Raw genomic sequence first — 19,639 nt, 5'->3', positions numbered from 1 at the left:
GGGCTGAATTGGATTTCATGTTAGCATGACAGCCTGCCCTTTATTGACCATACTTATTAAACTTCAGTAGGGCTAAATGTAGGTCACCATTCTAGATCCCACTCCTGTACCACTGAGACGGAGATTGATATAACTGAGGTTCAAAAATATACCTTCACATTCTAAAATTATGAATTGAATCCAGGTGTGTAACGTTATCATTAATGATCCATCACTCTATCAAATCTCAAAGGAATCCAAGCAGGTATAAAGCATCATTAGTACTAAAAAGCCACCAGAAGGTTTTGAAAGGTAAGGGGAAATAGGAAATTTCAATTATGCTCAGGAAAACTCCATTCTTGGGCCCTGTAAAATGGCCCTTGCCTAGTTAAGGATATGGATGAACCTCCCACCCCTTTTCTTAGATTAGGTTAGGCAGATTTCCAGAAATGACTGAATAAAAAAAAGTGTTTTCCTTACCTCAAAACGCCAAACACTCCCCTCAACCCAAGACTCTTACCTTAAAATAAATGACTAACCTAATTAGCTTATCACAAAAATTAGACCAGTGTAAATAACAAACATTTATTGGTGTCACTTATGGTAGAAAAAAGTTCCTACACCAGATGCACATGACCCAATTGTTAAATAGAACATTTTCAAGGTGAACACACGTCCTTAACCCAGCTTTTTTACCCACTTTTGATGATAGCCAATTCTTCCTTGCCCCCCACCCCGAGACATGTGAGCAACTGCTAATGAAAAGCAGTAAACAGCCACTTGGGCTATATAGCATTTTCAACTCCACTCCAAGGTGAAGATTCCAATTACATTCGAGACTTAAGTTCTCTCAATTTTCTCCTAACGAAAGTTCCTGAGTCCAGTTATTTACAATATTACAGCACTAGCAGAGCAGTGTCTACAACTCGTCTTTGTCTGCTGGTTCCTCATCACCAGTTGGGGGAGGGCCTGCACTTCCATAGAGTTTGCTGATAATTGGCTGAACAATTTCTTCCAGCTCCTTCTTTTTAGCTTTGAAATCTTCAATGTCAGCATCTTGGTGACTTTCTAGCCACTCAATCTTTTCTTCTACGGCTTTTTCCATGGTCTCCTTATCTTCAGAGGAAAGTTTACCTCCCAGCTTTTCTTTATCTCCAATCTGATTCTTTAGAGAGTAGGCATAGCTTTCCAACTCATTTCTGGTGTCAATGCGCTCCTTGAGCTTTTTGTCTTCCTCAGCGAACTTCTCAGCATCATTGACCATCCTTTCAATTTCTTCAGGTGTCAGGCGATTTTGGTCATTTGTAATTGTGATTTTATTTTTGTTGCCTGTACCTTTGTCTTCAGCTGTCACTCGAAGAATGCCATTCACATCTATCTCAAAGGTGACTTCAATCTGTGGAACCCCACGGGGAGCAGGAGGAATTCCAGTCAGATCAAAAGTTCCCAGAAGGTGATTGTCTTTCGTCAGGGGTCGTTCACCTAGAAGTCACACACAAAAAATTTAGTTAGCTGTTACCGACAAACATTAGTACATCTGGATGCCTGTGTTTCATTCTGTTAGAGCCTGTAGTGTCAAGGGCACTCTATCAACCTAGAAGTGGGTCAGTGTTGGGAGAGGAACAGTGAGTTAAGTTACTAGTAACTCTTAATGGAATTTCATCTACTTTATAGCAGTATGAACCCTTTACTTGTTCTTGTATTTTAATATTTATCTTTTTAATTTATTGATTTGGCTGCATCAGCTCTTAGCTGTGGCATGAGGGATCTTTTAGTTGTGGCATGCGAACTCTTAGTTTCAGCATGTGGGATCTAGTTCCCCGACCAGGGATTGAAACCGGGACCCCTGCATTGGGAGTGCAGAGTCTTAGCCACTGGACAACCAGGGAAGTCCTTCTTCTTGTATTTTTGAATTTACTTATTTTGGCCATACCGCGCAGCATGTGGGATCTTAGTTCCCCGACCAGGGATCGAACCTGTGCCCCCTGCAGTAGAAGCATGGAGTCCTAACCATTGGACAGCCAGGGAATTCCCCCAGAAGGTATTTTTTAATGGGAAAGAGTGCTAGATAACTAGATACGAAATAGATTTTAGTACTGGCTCTACCAAACTCAACACTAGTTAAATTAGGGCCCTCCCACCTGAAAATAGCAGGTATTTCTTTCCCTAGACATTTCAATAGAGTATGTTAAAAGAAGTCAAGCTCTTCAAAAACATACCATGGTATTAACAAATGTAAGCAATTACCTTCATAGACCTTGATGGTAACAGTTGGCTGATTATCAGAGGCTGTAGAAAAGATCTGAGACTTCTTGGTGGGCACCACAGTGTTCCTTGGAATCAGTTTGGTCATGACACCTCCCACGGTTTCAATACCAAGTGTAAGGGGACATACATCAAGCAATACCAGATCACCTAAAAAGGTAAGTTAATCAAGCTAAGTTCTAATTCAGGAGTCACAGGAGCAATTCCAAGCAGACCCCACAAACAATACAACTTCATCTTCTCCATCTTGCCACTTGATTAGGTTCTATACAAAATCATTTCAGAAGCAATGAATTAAATATAGTTGCTAAGGATCTTGAGACTGTGCCAGGTCTTGACTTCACTGTACCCTTTACTAGCTGTGTGAGCTTGCTGCTCATAATCTATTGCTTTCTAAAGCAACAGCTAATTATACTCTGAAGCACTATGGAAGATGCTGTGACACTGGCTTACCTGTATCTTGATCACCAGAGAGTACACCAGCCTGGACAGCAGCACCATACGCTACAGCCTCATCTGGGTTTATGCCACGGGATGGCTCCTTGCCATTAAAAAACTCTTTAACCAGTTGTTGAATCTTTGGGATTCTAGTAGAGCCACCAACAAGAACAATTTCATCAATATCAGACTTCTTTAAATCAGAATCTTCCAGCACTTTCTGGACAGGCTTCATGGTAGAACGGAACAGGTCCTAGAATAAGTGACAAATTACTGTGATGATGCCTGTCATACCCAGGTATAGTCAAAATACCTAAATGCATTGTCCCAAACTCAGACAGTCTAACTAGATCTCATTAGCAAAGCAAAAAACAGGAACATACCATGTTTAGCTCTTCAAATTTGGCCCGAGTCAGGGTCTCAGAGAAGTCTTCTCCTTCATAGAAGGACTCAATTTCAATTCTTGCTTGATGTTGAGAAGACAGGGCCCGTTTGGCCTTTTCAACCTCACGCCGGAGTTTCTGCACAGCTCTGTTGTCTTTCCGAACATCTTTGCCAGTTTTCTTTTTGTAGAGCTTGATGAAGTGTTCCATGACACGCTGGTCAAAGTCTTCTCCGCCCAAATGAGTATCTCCATTAGTGGCCACGACTTCAAAGACACCATTATCAATGGTGAGAAGAGACACATCAAAGGTTCCACCACCCAAGTCAAACACCAGGATGTTCTTCTCCCCTTCCCTCTTATCCAGGCCGTAAGCAATAGCAGCTGCTGTACTGTTAGGAGAATGAGAAAGAAAAAAAATAAATGACTTAGTTAAGTCTACCTTTCCCCATTTGGCAAATATGCCATATTTTTTAATTTAACACTTACGGCTCATTGATGATCCTCATAACATTCAACCCAGCAATAGTTCCAGCATCTTTGGTTGCCTGGCGTTGGGCATCATTGAAATAGGCTGGTACAGTAACAACTGCATGAGTAACCTAAAATGATAACAAGATAATTAAACATATTTTATCATACGGCTTAACCTTTATTTAAGTTACAGCCAAACCATCGCTTTATTAAGATGGGTATAATATATAATTTTATACCCATGGACTTGCAAGCATTAAGTGATAACACATGAAAGGCGCTAGTATTTTGTCTGGCCTACAGTAAAGCACGCAAGTAATTAAAACTGATGCATGAATGTCATTCAGATTTTTAAAACGATGAAAGCATCAACACAACACAATCAATCAAGAATAGTAATAATAAAACTGCTCGACATTGTTCTAGAAATACTTACCTTCTTTCCTAAATAAGCCTCGGCAGTTTCCTTCATTTTAGTGAGAACCATGGCAGAAATTTCTTCAGGAGCAAATGTCTTTGTTTGCCCACCTCCAACATCAACTTGAATGTATGGTTTAGTTTTCTTTTCAACCACCTATTTTAAAGAATAATTATTTTCAGACGTAGAAGCAATGACATTTTAAACTTTAAAAAGAGGAATGTCTGAGACCCACTTCTTCCCCCACAGTTTGGTTTACGTTGGTCCTTTGGAGCTGAATATTGAACAGAAATACTTTAAGGAGTACAGGTGCCTGATAATTACAAGCCTCTTCAGTTTTAACCAATATCTTAAAGCTAAACTATTGCGGACAGAGTAGTTACGCATGAAATTTCTTTGCCAACCTAACTTTCTTAAGTTCTGTAACACACTGAAACTATTAAATAAAAATTATAGATACACCATGTCTGTATCCTTTTTGCTCGTCTCTGCACTGTTTTTCAGTAACTTCTTAATCCTAAATACTCCCACCACCACCCCTTCTTTTTTTTTTTTCTCTCACTTTCTATTTAAAAGAGAAAAACCAGGTCGAACCTTGAAAGGCAAGAACTTGATGTCCTGCTGCACAGACGGGTCGTTCCATGTACGGCCGATGAGCCGCTTGGCGTCGAAGACCGTGTTCTCAGGATTGGAGGTGAGCTGGTTCTTGGCTGCATCGCCGATCAGACGCTCCCCTTCTGGAGTGAAGGCCACATAAGACGGCGTGATGCGGTTGCCCTGATCGTTGGCGATGATCTCCACGCGGCCGTTCTTGAACACCCCGACGCTGACGGAAAAACCGAACAGAAGAAATCAGCGACGCTCACGGCAGCCCAGGAAGCCACTCCACATTCTCCCCTTTTCCACAAACCCCACTTACCAGGAGTACGTGGTGCCCAGGTCGATACCGACCACCGTGCCCACGTCCTCCTTCTTGTCCTCCTCCTCCGGCCGCGCCGCGCCGAGCATCAGCAGCAGCACCGCAGCCACCAGGGAGGGCTTCATCTTGCCGGGACCGTCGTCCACTCACTCAGCAGGCAGGCAGGGCTTCGCAGGCAAACCAGCCACAGGCCGCAACACGAGAGCGCACCGAGGTGCCCGAGCCGAGGACGACAAGCCCGGGGTCAGGAGGAGCAGCGTACAAGGCGAAGGGCAGGTACGGAACTGTAGGCCGCGGTACCTACCTCTCACACGCACGAAAACCCCAATACGACGCGCTTGTGAGAGCTCAGTCAGCGTCGACCGCGCCGTTGCCTACTCCGCTTATATAACCTCCCTCCAGCCCCGTCGTGGAGGCTGCCGATTGGCGAAGGCCCTGCTCGTTGGAGGCCGCTGATTGGTCCAGGCCACCAAGCTGGCCGCTGCGGATTCGAAGCGGCCTCCTCCGCAGCCAACGTCACCGCGACGCCCCCTGGGCTGACTCATTGGCTGCTGGGCGCGCCCAACAGCCACCAATGGGAGGCAACATCCGCCCCATGCTCCGGCTCCATTGGTTTAGCAGCTGCCTGTCCGTGACGCGACCTCCCACTCCGAGGCGGTTTCCGTCGGTAATCGCTGAGGTCCCGCCTCCACGCTGGGCCCTAAGGATGCCGGAGCCAGTCCAGCGTGCCTGATTCCCCCGAGGCAGTGGGACCTGGGTCCCTTGCTTCTCCACTGCCCGCCCGCCTGCCCTTCCTCCATCCTTCCCGATGGAAGCGGCTCTTCTTCCTCCTCGCCTCCATCCCGTCCCAGGCAGGCAGGTATCAGCGTAGATGCTGTGATCACCTCAGAACAAATTTCTCTGCCCTTCATAGCTACTACGGGTACTAGAGTGTCCAAGCCCCAGGGCCTTTTGTTGCTCACCGGGCTGCAGCCCTCGACTGGGGTCTGGTCTGGGCACTGCCCGGTCGCGAGTCATGGCTCCTACTAGCCAGTTATTTTTCCCCGGCACCCCCTGCCCCGCTATCTTTGTCTATACCAGGCCTCTCCACATTGCCTTGCCCCACGGTAAGTTCCAGGGCAGGCCTGGCCAAAGTAATTGACTCCGCAATCCCCTCCCCATGTGGCAGCTCTCCCCTGAAGAGCTTACTAATGCCATCATTCCCACCCTGAGATGTATCATTTTCCTAGCTTGTCACCCCCTGTCTTTCCTCTTCCTGCCCATCATTTCCCACTGTGGATCAGATTATCATTTACAAGGCCTTCCTCATCCTTTTTGGATATGTTTTTACCTACACTCCTGGAAAAGGTCTGATCTGTGCTTAAACGCGTTTGATAGACAAAGACGTCTTGATAATGCCTACTCTTGTAGCAAAAAGTATAAAGGCTGCTATTTACTTCAGGCTTACTATGTGCCAAGCATTAGTCTGTCTCCTGTGCCTTTTGGTCCTTACAGTTCAATACTTGGCATTTCACATTTTACAGATGAGAAAATTGAAACCAAAAGAGATTAGTTAACTAGCTTGAAGTCATAGAGCTGATAAGTGATGGAGTTAGGATATCCAAGTCAGCTTGACTCTGTAGCCAATGCTCTTAACAATTTTTAAAAATGAAGTTCATTTATTCAACAAATCTTTTTGGGGGACCTGCTAGAGACGGGCCAGAGGCCTGACACAAAATATTTTTGAGATGATTACAGAAAATTCATGGGACTTATCATAGTCAGGAGCTAATGACTAGTATTTTTTGCACTGAATGTTTTCTTGAGATTCACTTGTATGAACAATACTGTGTCCAAATAGCACTGAAACATCTTACACACAGTTGACTAAGATGCTGAGCCTAGGAGTCAGTACTCAAGAATTTTCCTATCTCCTTTAGTGCTCCTCAAGGTTATACTGGTGACTCAGAGTTGACTCCATTCTTACTACAGAAGTTGCATCATCCATCTCTTTCAACGGATTGTATACAAGGATTGTATTGTATACAGTATACAAGGACTTGTATACTGTAACACTGACCCTTCTTTAGGTTACCTTAGTCCATTATCAAGATAGAAATCACCATTCCACCACATTACAGCTATGTATAATTTCAAGCAAATTTTCTGTATATATCATAGTCCATATCCATTAAAAACAGAGCTCTCAGTTTCAGCCTCACCCTTGATTGATGGAGTAACCTTTGCAACTCTTCTTTTTCTGAGATTTAGAAAAGTGATATCTGGCTAACTGCTAAAGGGAATTGAGTATATCGGTGGTTGTAGTATCTTTTAAAATGTCAAGTATATTAGGTATGTTATATATTACAATATATTGCAAAGAGCAGTCATTTATGGATTGAATAGGAAAGTGCATAGATAAATCTAGTTTGCTGAATCGTAAATGCCAATAATAGTGTCAGTGCCAAGTTATCAATATTTAAATAAGTGCTAGACGCTATGCTAAATGTTTTAAGTGCATTATCTCTTTTAATCCTTATGAAAACATTTTTTTAAACCCCTAATTTTAGGGCTAATGAATCCGAAGCTCCAAGAGGCAAAGAAACTTGCCCAGGAGATCACACAGCTGAGAAGATAGGGAGCCAGGATTTGAGCTTTGGCAGTTTAATTTTTAATTTCTATAGTCTAGGTTGTCATCCTGAGCTTCAGGTTTAGAACACTTACATATCGTTTTTAGGATATAGAGTAGTTACATAGTTTACAAGTATTTTGATACTGGGCGATAGACAAATGTAGAGTTTATCCAGTAATTTAAACCAGCTCATTTCACTTGTGCTCTTATGGGTAAGAAAATAGATTTCTATTTCCCATCTGATCTCAGAAAGCTAAGCAGAGTCAGGACTGATTAGGATTGAATGTTATTTAGTCCCCAAATCTTCCTTTCTGAAAGGGCATTAAAGGCATAGAGCAAGAAGGAAAAGGAAAAGTCCTATGTAATTGACAAGTTGAATGTTGACTGACAAGTTGAAGTTCTGATAATTAAAAATTTTTCACATGCTTTGTTGGAGAAAATATTCAACTAAGAGATAGGACACATGACCGTAGGAAAAAAACAACCTCCTAGAGCCTCAGTTTCTTCATCTATTGAATGTCAGGGATTTCTGTCCCTGCCTGTCTTAGTGGCTTGTTTCAAGGATCAAATGAGATATTGTATGGGAAAGTTGTAGAATAGTGGTAATGCTATTATTTATCATGTAAATATACTATGAGAATAAATTTTAGAAGCTCTTCAAGAAAACCACCTCTTGAGAGTGAACTTTCAAGATTACTTTCAACAGGAAATAATAAGTTTGGTGATTACACTGAATTTGACAAAGATTTTTGGAAATGCTTTGAAAAGTGCTACATCTAATTACTCTCTTGGGGACTTCCCTGGTGGTCCAGTGGGTGAGACTTTGCGCTCCCAATGCAAGGGGCCTGGGTTCCATCCCTGGTCAGAGAATGAGATCCCACATGCATGTCTCAACTAAAGATCCCGCAGCGAATATCCCACAGTGTAGAATCCTGAATGCCGCAGCTAAGACCCAGTGCAGCCAAAATTAAAAAAAAAAAAAAAATCTCTCATATTGGCCACAAAGATGTCTTTTTTATTAAGAGACTGGGAATAATTCCTTAGCCTTCATTAAATAGGGAAGTGAAAGAAAAGTATCTCCCTAATACCTGAGCTGGGAGTAATAGGAGGTATGAATCATGTAAGACTTTTTAGTACTTCTGAAGGTGGAATGTGCTATTCAATAAGTTTTGTCTTCACTTTTAGAAAATGAATTTAATCATTAAGAGAGAAACTTTCCCGCCCTTCGCCACACACAAAAGTAACAAACAGGGCTTCCGTGGTGGCGCAATGGTTAAGAATCCGCCTGCCAATGCAGGGGACACGGGTTCGAGCCCTAGTCCGGGGAGATCCCACATGCCGCAGAGCAAGTAAGCCCATGCGCCACAACTACTGAGCCTGAGCTCTAGAGCCCGCGAGCCACAACTACTGAGCCCGTGTGCTGCAACTGCTGAAGCCCGCACAGCTAGAGCCCGTGCTCCACAACAAGAGAGGCCACCACAATGAGAAGCCTGCGCACTGCAACAAGGAGTAGGCCCCGCTCGCTGCAACTAGAGAAAGCCTGCGCGCAGCAACAAAGACCCAATGCAGCCAAAAATAAATAAATTAAATAAATAAAATTTTAAAAGTAACAAAGCATTTTCTGTAATTCACGTGTTTTTTTGGAGAAAGGTATTTAGGAGGGCATGTTGTGTCAGTGTGATGGGAAAGATCATGGGGTTTGCAAGCATTAAAAACTGAGTTCCAGTTCTGGCACTAACTAACTGTGTGACTTAGGGCAAGTCACTTAATCTCTCTGAGGCTCTGTTTACTAGTATGTAAAATGGATATAATTCTGCCTCCTCACAAAACTATTTATGATTAAGGTACTTGATTAATTGTAAAGCATTTTAATTTTATACATAAAATGTTAGTTTTAATTTTCTTCTATCTTAAGTTTTCCTTTGAAGTAAAATAAGCTACTGAGGATAAAGAGCTACCTCTATAGCTTCTGAGTGATAATATTTGATGGATGTCTTAAATTTCTAAATTTTTAAAATAGGAAATATATATACATGGTGTAAAATTCAATGGGTGCAATATACAATATACAGTTGGCCTGCCACCCAGTCCCCAGCCCTGTTACCCTACACTAATGAAGGTTATCACTGTCACTATGTTGCCTTCTAGAGATGTTTTCTTCATATGCAATGTGTATGTGTGTATCGCTGTTTTATTTTTTAATTTTTTTATAGCCTCCCTGCTTATTTTTTTAAATTAATTAATTAATTAATATATTTTTGGCTGTGTTGGGTCTTTGTCACTGTGCGGGCTTTCTCTAGTTGAGGTGAGCGGGAGCTACTCTTCATTGCCGTGTGTGGGCTTCTCATTGCGGTGTCTTCTCTTGTTGCAGAGCACGGGCTCTAGGCCCGGGGGCTTCAGTAGCTGTGGCTTGCGGGCTCTAGGGCACGGGCTCAGTAGTTGTGGCACACGGGCTTAGTTGCTCCGCGGCATGTGGGATCTTCCCGGACCAGGGCTCGAACCCGTGGTCCCCTGCATTGGCAGGTGGATTCTTAACCACCGCACCACCAGGGAAGTCCAAGAAGACATTGTTCTTAATTATCTGCTAAAAATTTATTTTTTAAAACCTGTCTCTTTTATATCTATATAATTCAATTGGATTTGTTTATTTATTTATTTTGCGGTATGCGGGCCTCTCACTGCTGTGGCCTCTCCCGTTGCGGAGCACAGGCTCTCCAGACGCGCAGGATCAGCGGCCATGGCTCACGGGCCCCGCCGCTCTGCGGCATGTAGGATCCTCCCGGACCGGGGCACGAACCCGTGTCGCCTACATCGGCAGGCGGACTCTCAACCACTGCGCCACCAGGGAAGCCCTGGAATTTATTTTTTTAAATGTGTGAGTTGTATATATCGTGAGTACAATTAATTTTTTCCACATGGATACACAAATGTCCCAGCACCATTTTTCATAGTATTTTGTTAGCCTCTGTCTTAATTTCTATAGCTATAGAGAGCTGGCCCTTGAACAACACAGGTTTGAACTCCATGGGTCCACACGTGTTTTCAATAGGAAATACTACAGTACTACACGATCTGAGGTTGGTTGAATCTGTGGATGCAGAACTGTGGATACAGAACTGTGGATACAGAGGAACGACTGTAAGTTACATTCAGATTTTCTGCTATGCAGAGGGTTGGTGCCCCTAACCCCACACTCTGGTCAAGGGTCAACTGTAATAAATTTTGATACCTGGTAGGACAAGTCCTTCCTTCCACATTACTCTTCTTCAGGAGTGTTGTTGCCTAATCTTGGTGCTTTGTATTTCCATATAAATTTTAGAATTAGCTTATAAAGTTAGCAAAACAAATTTTATTGAGTAAAAAAAGCAGGTTACTCAATAGTATGAGAGTATTACACCATTTACTTTTAAAATAAGCTTTACAAAGTATTAAGTTTCTATTTAACTTATTTCTGTATTCTAGAATTTCTTTAATTTGCATCAATTTGGCATTTAAAAATTTGTTATCAGGAGTAAACAATTTCCATTTTGAAATGACAATTTATGATTTGTCAGTATGATGAAATATGTAGCCATTAAAATTGTTGATATCTGATTTTCAAAGAGTATATAAATTGTAAGCATGTTACTTTTTTTGTGTATACTTTTTGTTATTAAAAAAATCTCTGTGTATCTATCAGGAGCTTAACAAGCTTGAGAAACTTTGAGAACTTAAAACTAAGTAATACAAGACAATGAAAAAAGTTGTCAGTGAAAGATGTAAAATATGATTACGTTAAAGATATTTCATATATTATAATTAGTCATGGGTTAAATTCAAATACAGATAATGCACAAAAGCTTTATGATCCATTAACATTACAGCTCCTATCAGTCTGGACATCTCTTGCACTGGTAGAAAAATAAGTTTTATAGTAGATTTCATTGGGCTGAAGTGTGAGTAACATGATTTATGATCCTGTTCTACAGGAAATGAGCCTCATTTTCAGTATTCTCAAGTTTTAGGCTTTTATCTGTTGTCCTCGATTTAGCCAATAATTTAAAATTCCTTGGCAAGTGTTACAAAACCATACGACTATGTGAATACACTGCCTTAAATCATAAGCTCCATCAGCTTCATAGTAAATCGACCTCTGAGTATCACTATTTCTGAACCTGCCAGTGGGGGCCAGTGCAGGACAACCAAGGGCCCAGAGAATGGAGTAGGGCTGTGACTGGAATCTTGTCCTTTACTTTCAATTGGACAGTTTAAGCGCAAAAACGACTTTATAAAGGATATTTTGTGCCACCTGTGTATGGGACAGCTTTCATGTCTGTCCCTCTGGATTTTCCAGAGATTTAGAAAAATTTTCCCATTAAGAAATAACATATAGTTAATTCACATGTATTTTTTGTTATTCAAAATGTGATGAGTCAACCTAAATGTCCATCAACAGGGGATGCTAAATTAACTAGGGTAGATTGTACCATGGAAATATTGTGCAAGTTTCAAAACAATGAGGTAGATTTTTATGTATCTATATGGAAAGATGCCAGGATTTACTATTACATGAAAAAAGCGTTATAGAACATGGAAAAGTATGTACAGTGTGATTCTATTTGGGTTAAACAACCCACCACCAAATCTGGGCAGATACCTATCAAATTGACAAGAGTAGCTACTGGATGGAATTGGGTGGGAATCAAGAGGAACTTTTGACTTATTTGTATTGTATACATTTTTTAAACTTTATTATTTATTTATTCTTAAAATTTTTGTATTGGAGTATAGTTGATTTACAATATTGTGTTAGACTCAGATGTACAGCAAAGTGATTTCGTTATACGTATACATACATCTATTTTTTTTCAGATTCTTTTCCCATATAGGTTATTACAGAGTATTGAGTAGAGTTCCCTGTGCTATACAGTAGGTCCTTGTTGATTATCTATTTTATATATAGCACTGTGTATATGTTAATCCCCACCTCCTAGTTTATCCCTCCCCCCCCACCTTTCCCCTTTGGTAACTGTAAGTTTGTTTTCTTAGTCTGTGAGTCTGTTTCTGTTTCATAAATAAGTTAATTTGTATCATTTTTTAGATTCCACATTAAGTGATATCATGATATTTGTCTTTATCTGTATGACTTACTTCACTTAGTATGACATCTCTAGGTCCATCCATGTTGTGTATTGTATACGTTTTCAAGAACAAGAATTAATATATTACTTGTCAGATTGAAAATAAATTTTATAAAATAAATTAAGAAACAAAAAATGACTAAGTTAGCCTTTAGCATTGAATGTTTGCCTGCTGTTTGAGTTTGAACTATGTCAAAGCATAACATTTGTGTTTTGCTTTATGATAAAAAGCTTTGACCTATGGGATAGATAGGGTTGGTGACGTTTCTGTTTCACAGTTGAAAATACGGTCTCAGGGACTTCCCTGGTGGTCCAGTAGGTAAGACTCCGAGCTCCCAGTGCAGGGGGCCCAGCTTCCATCCCTGGTTGGGGAACTAGATCCTGCATGCATGCCGCAACTAAAGAGCCAGATGCCCCGTGTGCCGCAGCTAAGACCCGGCGCAGCCAAAACAAACAAATAATTATTTTAAAAAATTTTTAAAATAAATTAAAAAAGAAAATACAGTCTCAGAGCTCATTCTCTGCTGTATTGGTTTCTATCCATGTTATTGCTATATTTACATATCACCTATTTTATAACTTAATTGACTCAGATTAGACACTAAGATTAATCTTTGCACAAGCTGTAGCTATCTACACCTAAGTATGTACTGGTTCAAATTAATTCATTTCCCAAACTGTGTGCCAAATAGATTTTAAAAATTGCATATAGATGAAGTCGTTGGTTTTCTCCCTTTCATCTTGCTCTCCCTCTTCCTAATCTTTATTTTTTTCTGGATATGGCCCTGCTTTTCTTTCTGGTATGGTTTGCTCTCAATTAACTGTCGTATTTCTTTCCTAAGTATAGATGCATAATAACTTAAATGTTACTTTTCCCAGGGGCATGTGCTTTTTAATTAGGATCTCTTGAGGACAGGCTCCAAATTCAAACGAATGCAGGTATTGGACTAGATGATCTCTGATACTCAGCTCTAACATCCAGGATTCAATGTTTCTAACACTAAGGATGACATTTCAGGGGGCTTTCAGGGATGTGAGGAAAAAATATTTTTGTCCAGAAATACTTGCCAAAGACCCCGAAATCACTTGGCATAGCACCTGCTTTCATGTCTTACCTCCAAGACTGGCTGTGCACAAATGAAGGAAAGAACATTAAAAAAAATTCTGAGTATGTCACTGCTCTCTGCTTCTGTGGCAGAGTGGTCTGCAGAGTATGAGGTTGAGCGTGTGAAGAACTGAGCTCTGATCAAGATCTGGTACGAATTCTGTGAATATGGACAAGCAATTTCATATCCCTGTATGTCAAGGAAGGCTGAGTGATATAGTGGAAGGAAAAAGGCTTTGGCCATGGTTTACTGTTTATTCATCCCATTCATTTTTTTTTTTTAAAGAAGATATGTATTACATCCTAGGTAGTATGGCAGGTTCCAGAGAGACAGTGGTGAATAAGACGGGGTTCTCTGCCCTCAAGGAGTACTATTGAGTGTCTTTTCTCCTCTCGAGTTCACTTTCCCCTGTGTAAAAGGCGTTGAGAAAAATACTTCATATTCCACAAGATTTACTGTTGTTGTGATCATTGTTCTAATGTGCAGGTTGTGTTTCTTGGATGCGCTGGCTGGAAAAAAAGATTGAGAACAACTTACCTAGTTCAAGCTCTTCATTTGTAGGTTGACAGAGAAGGCCTCAGAACAACTAATTGACCATCCCAGTGCCCTTTTTACTTACTACACACAGTGCGGTTTCTTCACAACCCTCAAGAGCTTTTTGCAACTTTGGGGGCCCTTTCCTTTCCCCTTAACCTGGCCTGTGTGGTCCAGCCCACTTATAGTACTGTACTCAGTGTTAAGTGAGAGCAAACTGCTCAGGCTGGGTTCTTCATTAGCAATCGTCACATGCCATTTCTTTCTTCAAATCCAAACCATTCAGTAACTCCCAAGTGTTAACTTCCTTCTTTAAGTCATGGCCACTCAATTTGATGAAGACTTTCGCCAGGAATCTGGAGTACTTTGTACCTTAGTTTATTATTATGATCCTTAATCTGTGTGAATTATCCTTTTAGCCTAAATTGTAAACCATATCCTGTTGCTTTTTTCATTCCCTTGTTGCTTTGGACAATGTTTTATAACAGAGCTGAGGAATAATCTTTGATCTGGTGGAATTCTTGATTCAGTTGAATGGTAATATGATAGCAATAATACCTGACCAGTTTACCATAGAATGCTCTTGTGGTAATAAAACAAGGCTATAAATCTGAGGCAAATTTTGACAATTTTTAAAGATAATACATCAAGGAGGATGACTGAATGGAAAGCAGTCTGGGAGCTGAATCAAATCTGAACTTGTTGCAAAACTGATGCTTTTTTTTTTTTGGTCTGGAGACTCCTAGTTTTGGACGATATAATCATTGTGTTCAATTTTTTGAAAGACTATCAAGTGCAAAACATTCTATATTGCTCCAGGCAGCATAACAACTAGCAATGGAAGAAAGTAAAAGGGAAGTAGATTTTGTTCAGCAGAAGAACTTTCTAACATTTAACGCTGCCCAACCGTTGACCAGGCCTCCTTATTTAAGGAAGTGAGCACCCTGAAATTTGAACTGTTTGAAAGAGAAGTTGGATGACTATCTGGCTGGAGTGTACAAGAGGGAATTTCTGCCTGGGCCGGAGGTGGACTAATGACCTTTAAGCTGTCTTCCAATTCTAAGGTTTCTAGGACTGTTCAGCTCAGTTACCTTTATATTTGAATATATATGAATGGTTTTTATAAAAAATTTTGTATTAGATAAATTGTCAATCGACCTAAAAAACTGTATGGTCAAGTAAAATTTGATAAAAGGAGTGGGAAATCAGATTTAAGACTGAAAATCCAGATAGCACAAAGGCAATTACTGACCCTTTTGACAGAAAGGAAGAAGAGTGGTGTATGGGTGTGTGTGTTTCAAATGATGTGTTCTGGCCAAGTGACACTTGTTATCTAAAACATAAATGCTCTAAATTGTTTTACTTTACACATACTTGCTCAGCTGGATTATTCACATCCAGCAGTACCGTACGCGGAAGCAAGGGCGAGTGTTTGGTGAACAATTTTCCGGAAGCCGTTTCGCGGTACCCCAGCAGCTCAAGACGGCTCCAGCCTGCAGCGGACTTGGGTGGTAAAAGCGGAAGAGGCACCGCTGGCTGCCGGCCTGAACTACTAGTCCCAGGGGCCCTCGCGGCGCCGCGCACGCGCCATGGCGTGGCGGCAGCGCCGCCGCAGGACGCAGGGAAGCCAACTAACGAGTGGCGGCGGTGGCGGCGGCGGCGGCGGTGGCAGTTCGCCGCGAGGGCAACGGCTCCGAGGCCGAGTGGCGGTCCTGCTCAGACATCGGTGCCCTCCTCCGCATGATCTTCTTGGTGAGTGCACGTCCCCGATCCAGCTGCGCGGAGTGCGCGGCTCCTTGCCTGGCGGCCGTGCTGCTTCGGCCTAGGGCCGCAGGCTGCGCTGACGGTGGGCCGCCGGGTCCAGCTGACCCCTGGGACCTTCCCTGCAGTGAGGGGAGAAGTGGGGGTGGGGGCACACGATTAGGTCCAGGGAGAGATGTGGCGGCGCTCAGGGGCCAGGGCAGCCTGGGACGGACTGGAGGGAGGGACGCGTGGGGGATGGGATGGGAAGGGATAGGAGGACCGCGGGGTGGCTTCGGGTGAGAGCCAGAGGCGAGCGACCTGGCAGCCAGGGAACTGAGTATGGGAGGCGAGGAGGAGGTGGAATGTCTTCTGAGTGCTGCTGGTGAAGATGTCTTGCTTCGGAGACTCTTGACAAGCTGGACTCACGGGTCGGGCAGCCCACCTACCAAAAACGTACGCACCATACTTGGCATCTTTACACTTCCTGTTGGAGGTCTGTAAGTGAGGAGCTGTTGGTTGCTTCCATCTCCTTTCCTTCAATTTTGCCTTTTATTGACTGGCAAAATTTAAATGGGTGCTGGATAGGCAAATCATAGAAGTAAACAGGGTTCTGTGTATACATCTGCGTAAAAACAGGGAGGCATGGTGGTATGTTCAGATGAGAGCTAGATCAAAGGAGAAATCAGTGTTTTTATTTTAAAATTTGTGGCAAAAATCAGTTTGAGCAAGGTTTTGAGCTAGAAAGGATTTTTAACCTGGGATTCACCAGTTGGTGGATAGAAATCAGGGGCTCCTTGAACTAGAATGGGGATAAAGTCATGTTTTTATTATCTGATAACTGTATTATCATTTCCTTCAATAATGAATGTAAGCAACAAACTGCAGTAGAATTAGCAATGCCTGTGACTTTGTCACCAATAAAAATTACAGATATTTTTGTGTCATGTTTACAGTTGTTGCAGAGATCTTAAAATATCATTTGTGATATACTCAATAAACATTTTAAAAATATCATTTATGCTTATAATTTTTTTGAATTATGGTATTACTGAATCCACTGTTAGATCTTGTTACTTAATGTGATAATAAAGGTGTACATATATTGCAATATCAGGGTTTTTTCATTGTTTTGCTAATATTCAGTATAATTAGTTGTTTTTGTAATCGCATATATTTAATTATGCATTTAAAAGCAATCTGAGAAGGGGTCCATAGGCTTTACCAGACTACCAAAGAAACCCATGGCACAAAAAGATTAAGAATTCCTGAAGTAGAAATAAGTTTTGGGGATCTATAAGTCTGCCTGGAAGAATATTTTTCTCATTAGATAAGAAAAAAGTCAAGGCAGATAGGACGATAGTGTAGATGAAAGAGGGAATTTTGTAATCAGGGAAGTAAGAGAAAAGATTTGACTGGGATCAGAGTAATAGTTTTGAAAGATAGAATAGACCACAGATATTTCTTTCAGGGTACTAGGGAATCGGCAAAATAATCTGAGGAAGAAAGGGAAGTGAGTACTTTGGCCCTTAGATTTTTGTGTTAAGGCATCTCCTAGTTCCAAGTGATTGAAGGGGTTGAGCCCTCCAAGCTCTTGTATAAGCCTGTGAAAGAAAATTTTAGCGTGTGCTGGCTTTCTTTAAGTCATGTAGATAGTGTGGCTTTTAAAGGGGTGAGAATATTCTAATTTTTCTTTTTTTTTTTTGGCTGTGCCGTGTGCGGATTGTGGGATCTTAGTTCCCCAACTAGGGATCGAACCCCCGGCCTTGGCAGTGAAAGCTCTGGACTGTCAGGGAAATCCCCATCTATCCTTAAGTGAAAAACTGCAGGATCTCTCTTCAAGTATATTTTCCCATTGCCATTCTTCTTTTCATATATGATAGAAAGTAAAACGTGCAGATTATAGAGTTGAAGAGTTGATAAGTCATTTTCTTGAAATTCCATTTTAAATTCTTGTAGTTCAGCTTCATTTTGGCATCAGACTTCTCACTGACAAATCACTTTTACCATTTTTTCAGAATATTCGTGATTTGAAACTTGCACCTGTTTGTAAAGCACCTGTCAACATCTTGTGTGAGATGTTTTTTTCCTCTAAAAGAATAGCAGTAATGAAAAACCACTACGGCAAACTATTTGTGGAAAAGATTAAGGGGAGGGTATGGAGAATTGAAGAAGAGTATTTTGTGAAACAGATATTGGTGCCGAAATAGTTTGTGTTGAATTAAACACACCGTATTACAAATGACTGCCTTGGAGAGGTCTTGCCTGATACCTTTTGGGTCCTTACACTGCCCCCTTGGCCACTCTTTCTCCCCTGCCTCTTTATTTTATTTATAGCATATATCTATCTGGCATCATATTATTTGTATATTTATTTTATACATAAAGGGTCAGGAAAATTTAGATTGGAGATACTACTACTGAATGAGAGAATGGGAGACTGGGGAGTGCTGTGTGGAGATGGCATTTGAACTGGACCTTCAGTCATAGATGTGATTAGCTATAGGGATATTGGAGAAGGGCTTCAGGTGCAGGGAACAACTTGAACAAAGACAAGGATAGAGGAGTTTGTAAATCAAATAAACATCTAAGTCATCTTGCCTCCCTCCCTCCATCCCTCCCTTCCTCTTTCCTTCCATCCATCCATCCAGTGTGTTAGGTCTGTAAAAGGGAAAACGGGAGAAAAGATTATGTATAAAGGTGGCTTGGGACGAACAAAGGCTGAAAACTCCAGGCTCCCCAGGTGATAGCACGTGACCGTTTGCCTCCAGGTGGATCTCTCCCTCCTAGAGCCCACGACAGTGAAATTGCTCACAGGGAACCTGAATTCTATATACTGAAGAACCAGAGAGGCAGCCTGGGGAAATGAAAAGAGTCTGGGCTCTGGTGTCAAATAAATCTAGTTTTGAATTCCTTGTTTGCTTCATGATAGCTGAATGATTATGCAGTAAGTTATTTGACTTTTCTAATCCTGTTTCCTCAGCTGTAAAATGGAGGTGATAAATAGCTATCACACAGGATTAACTTCAAAAATAATAATATATGTAAAACCTCAGGAACATGGCTTTCACTCAGTAATTGGTAGTTATCTTTTGGTGTTCCAGCTTTCAACCTGGTTTCGTCCTTTTCTACCTTCATACCACATCCCTGACTTTAAAACAAGTGCTACTCTTCTGGTGCCTTCCTGGCCACTGTCACAGCGTTGTCACTTCCCACTTCACCCAGTTGGCTCCACTGTGAGTTTGTGAGCAGCTTTCCAGTGATGGCACTTAGCAATTTACCAGGTGATGCTGCCTGATAATGGCATTCTGGAAACGGCAACAATATGTATTAACTCTTATTTGGTGAAACTAACAATACAAAATTTGCCACTCTTTAAACATGATGTGCTTTAGTTTAAATTGGTTTATTTGGGAAAAGTACCCCTGATATTTGCAGAAAATTGAAGCAGGGAAGTGGATATATTCCCAATTGTAAGATGTTTCACTTTTATTTATTATTATTTTTTTTTAGGAGTGAGAGTATTGGGGAGTTGGTTATACATTACAATTCTCCAAGATAAAGTATGTTTTTTTTTGGGGGGGTGGCGGGTAAAAGTCTGATGTAAGTGGAATCCTTCTTACTTGCTTTGGAAAGACCAAAAAAAATTTTTT

The 19,639-nt window shown here is 41.4% G+C and overlaps 2 protein-coding genes across 7 annotated transcripts in view; one reads left to right on the top strand and one right to left on the bottom strand.

The window, feature by feature from the left end:
- Nucleotides 1-548: 548 nt before the first annotated feature.
- HSPA5 (heat shock protein family A (Hsp70) member 5) lies at nucleotides 549-5,247 on the bottom strand. 2 transcript variants are annotated; one of them, XM_032634471.1, is made up of 8 exons: nucleotides 4,876-5,246; nucleotides 4,551-4,782; nucleotides 3,975-4,112; nucleotides 3,554-3,666; nucleotides 3,066-3,456; nucleotides 2,698-2,935; nucleotides 2,227-2,394; nucleotides 549-1,461 (listed from the first exon to the last, which is right to left on the bottom strand). In XM_032634471.1, exons 1-8 carry the CDS (start codon nucleotides 4,998-5,000, stop codon nucleotides 899-901), a joined length of 1,968 nt encoding a protein of 655 aa, XP_032490362.1. In that variant the 5' UTR covers nucleotides 5,001-5,246; the 3' UTR covers nucleotides 549-898. The 2 variants fall into 2 exon arrangements, with proteins under 2 accessions (XP_032490362.1, XP_032490363.1); XM_032634472.1 differs by lacking the exon at nucleotides 2,227-2,394 and having other exon boundaries at nucleotides 4,876-5,247.
- Nucleotides 5,248-15,828: 10,581 nt separating this feature from the next.
- Nucleotides 15,829-19,639, top strand: part of GAPVD1 (GTPase activating protein and VPS9 domains 1) — a 70,905-nt gene continuing 67,094 nt past the window's right edge. For 2 of the 5 annotated variants that reach the window (XM_032634483.1, XM_032634484.1), the window contains exon 1: nucleotides 15,829-15,998. The gene's annotated coding sequence lies outside the window, so the exon portion shown is untranslated. The remainder of the gene's footprint in view (nucleotides 15,999-19,639) is intronic. The other 3 variants (XM_032634482.1, XM_032634481.1, XM_032634485.1) reach the window with 2 other exon arrangements.

Source organism: Phocoena sinus, chromosome 6 (genome assembly GCF_008692025.1).
Source record: "Phocoena sinus isolate mPhoSin1 chromosome 6, mPhoSin1.pri, whole genome shotgun sequence".
Classification (NCBI taxonomy): Eukaryota; Metazoa; Chordata; class Mammalia; order Artiodactyla; family Phocoenidae; genus Phocoena; species Phocoena sinus.
Note: the sequence above shows the minus strand (reverse complement) of the source record. Positions and strands in the feature narration are given on the sequence as shown.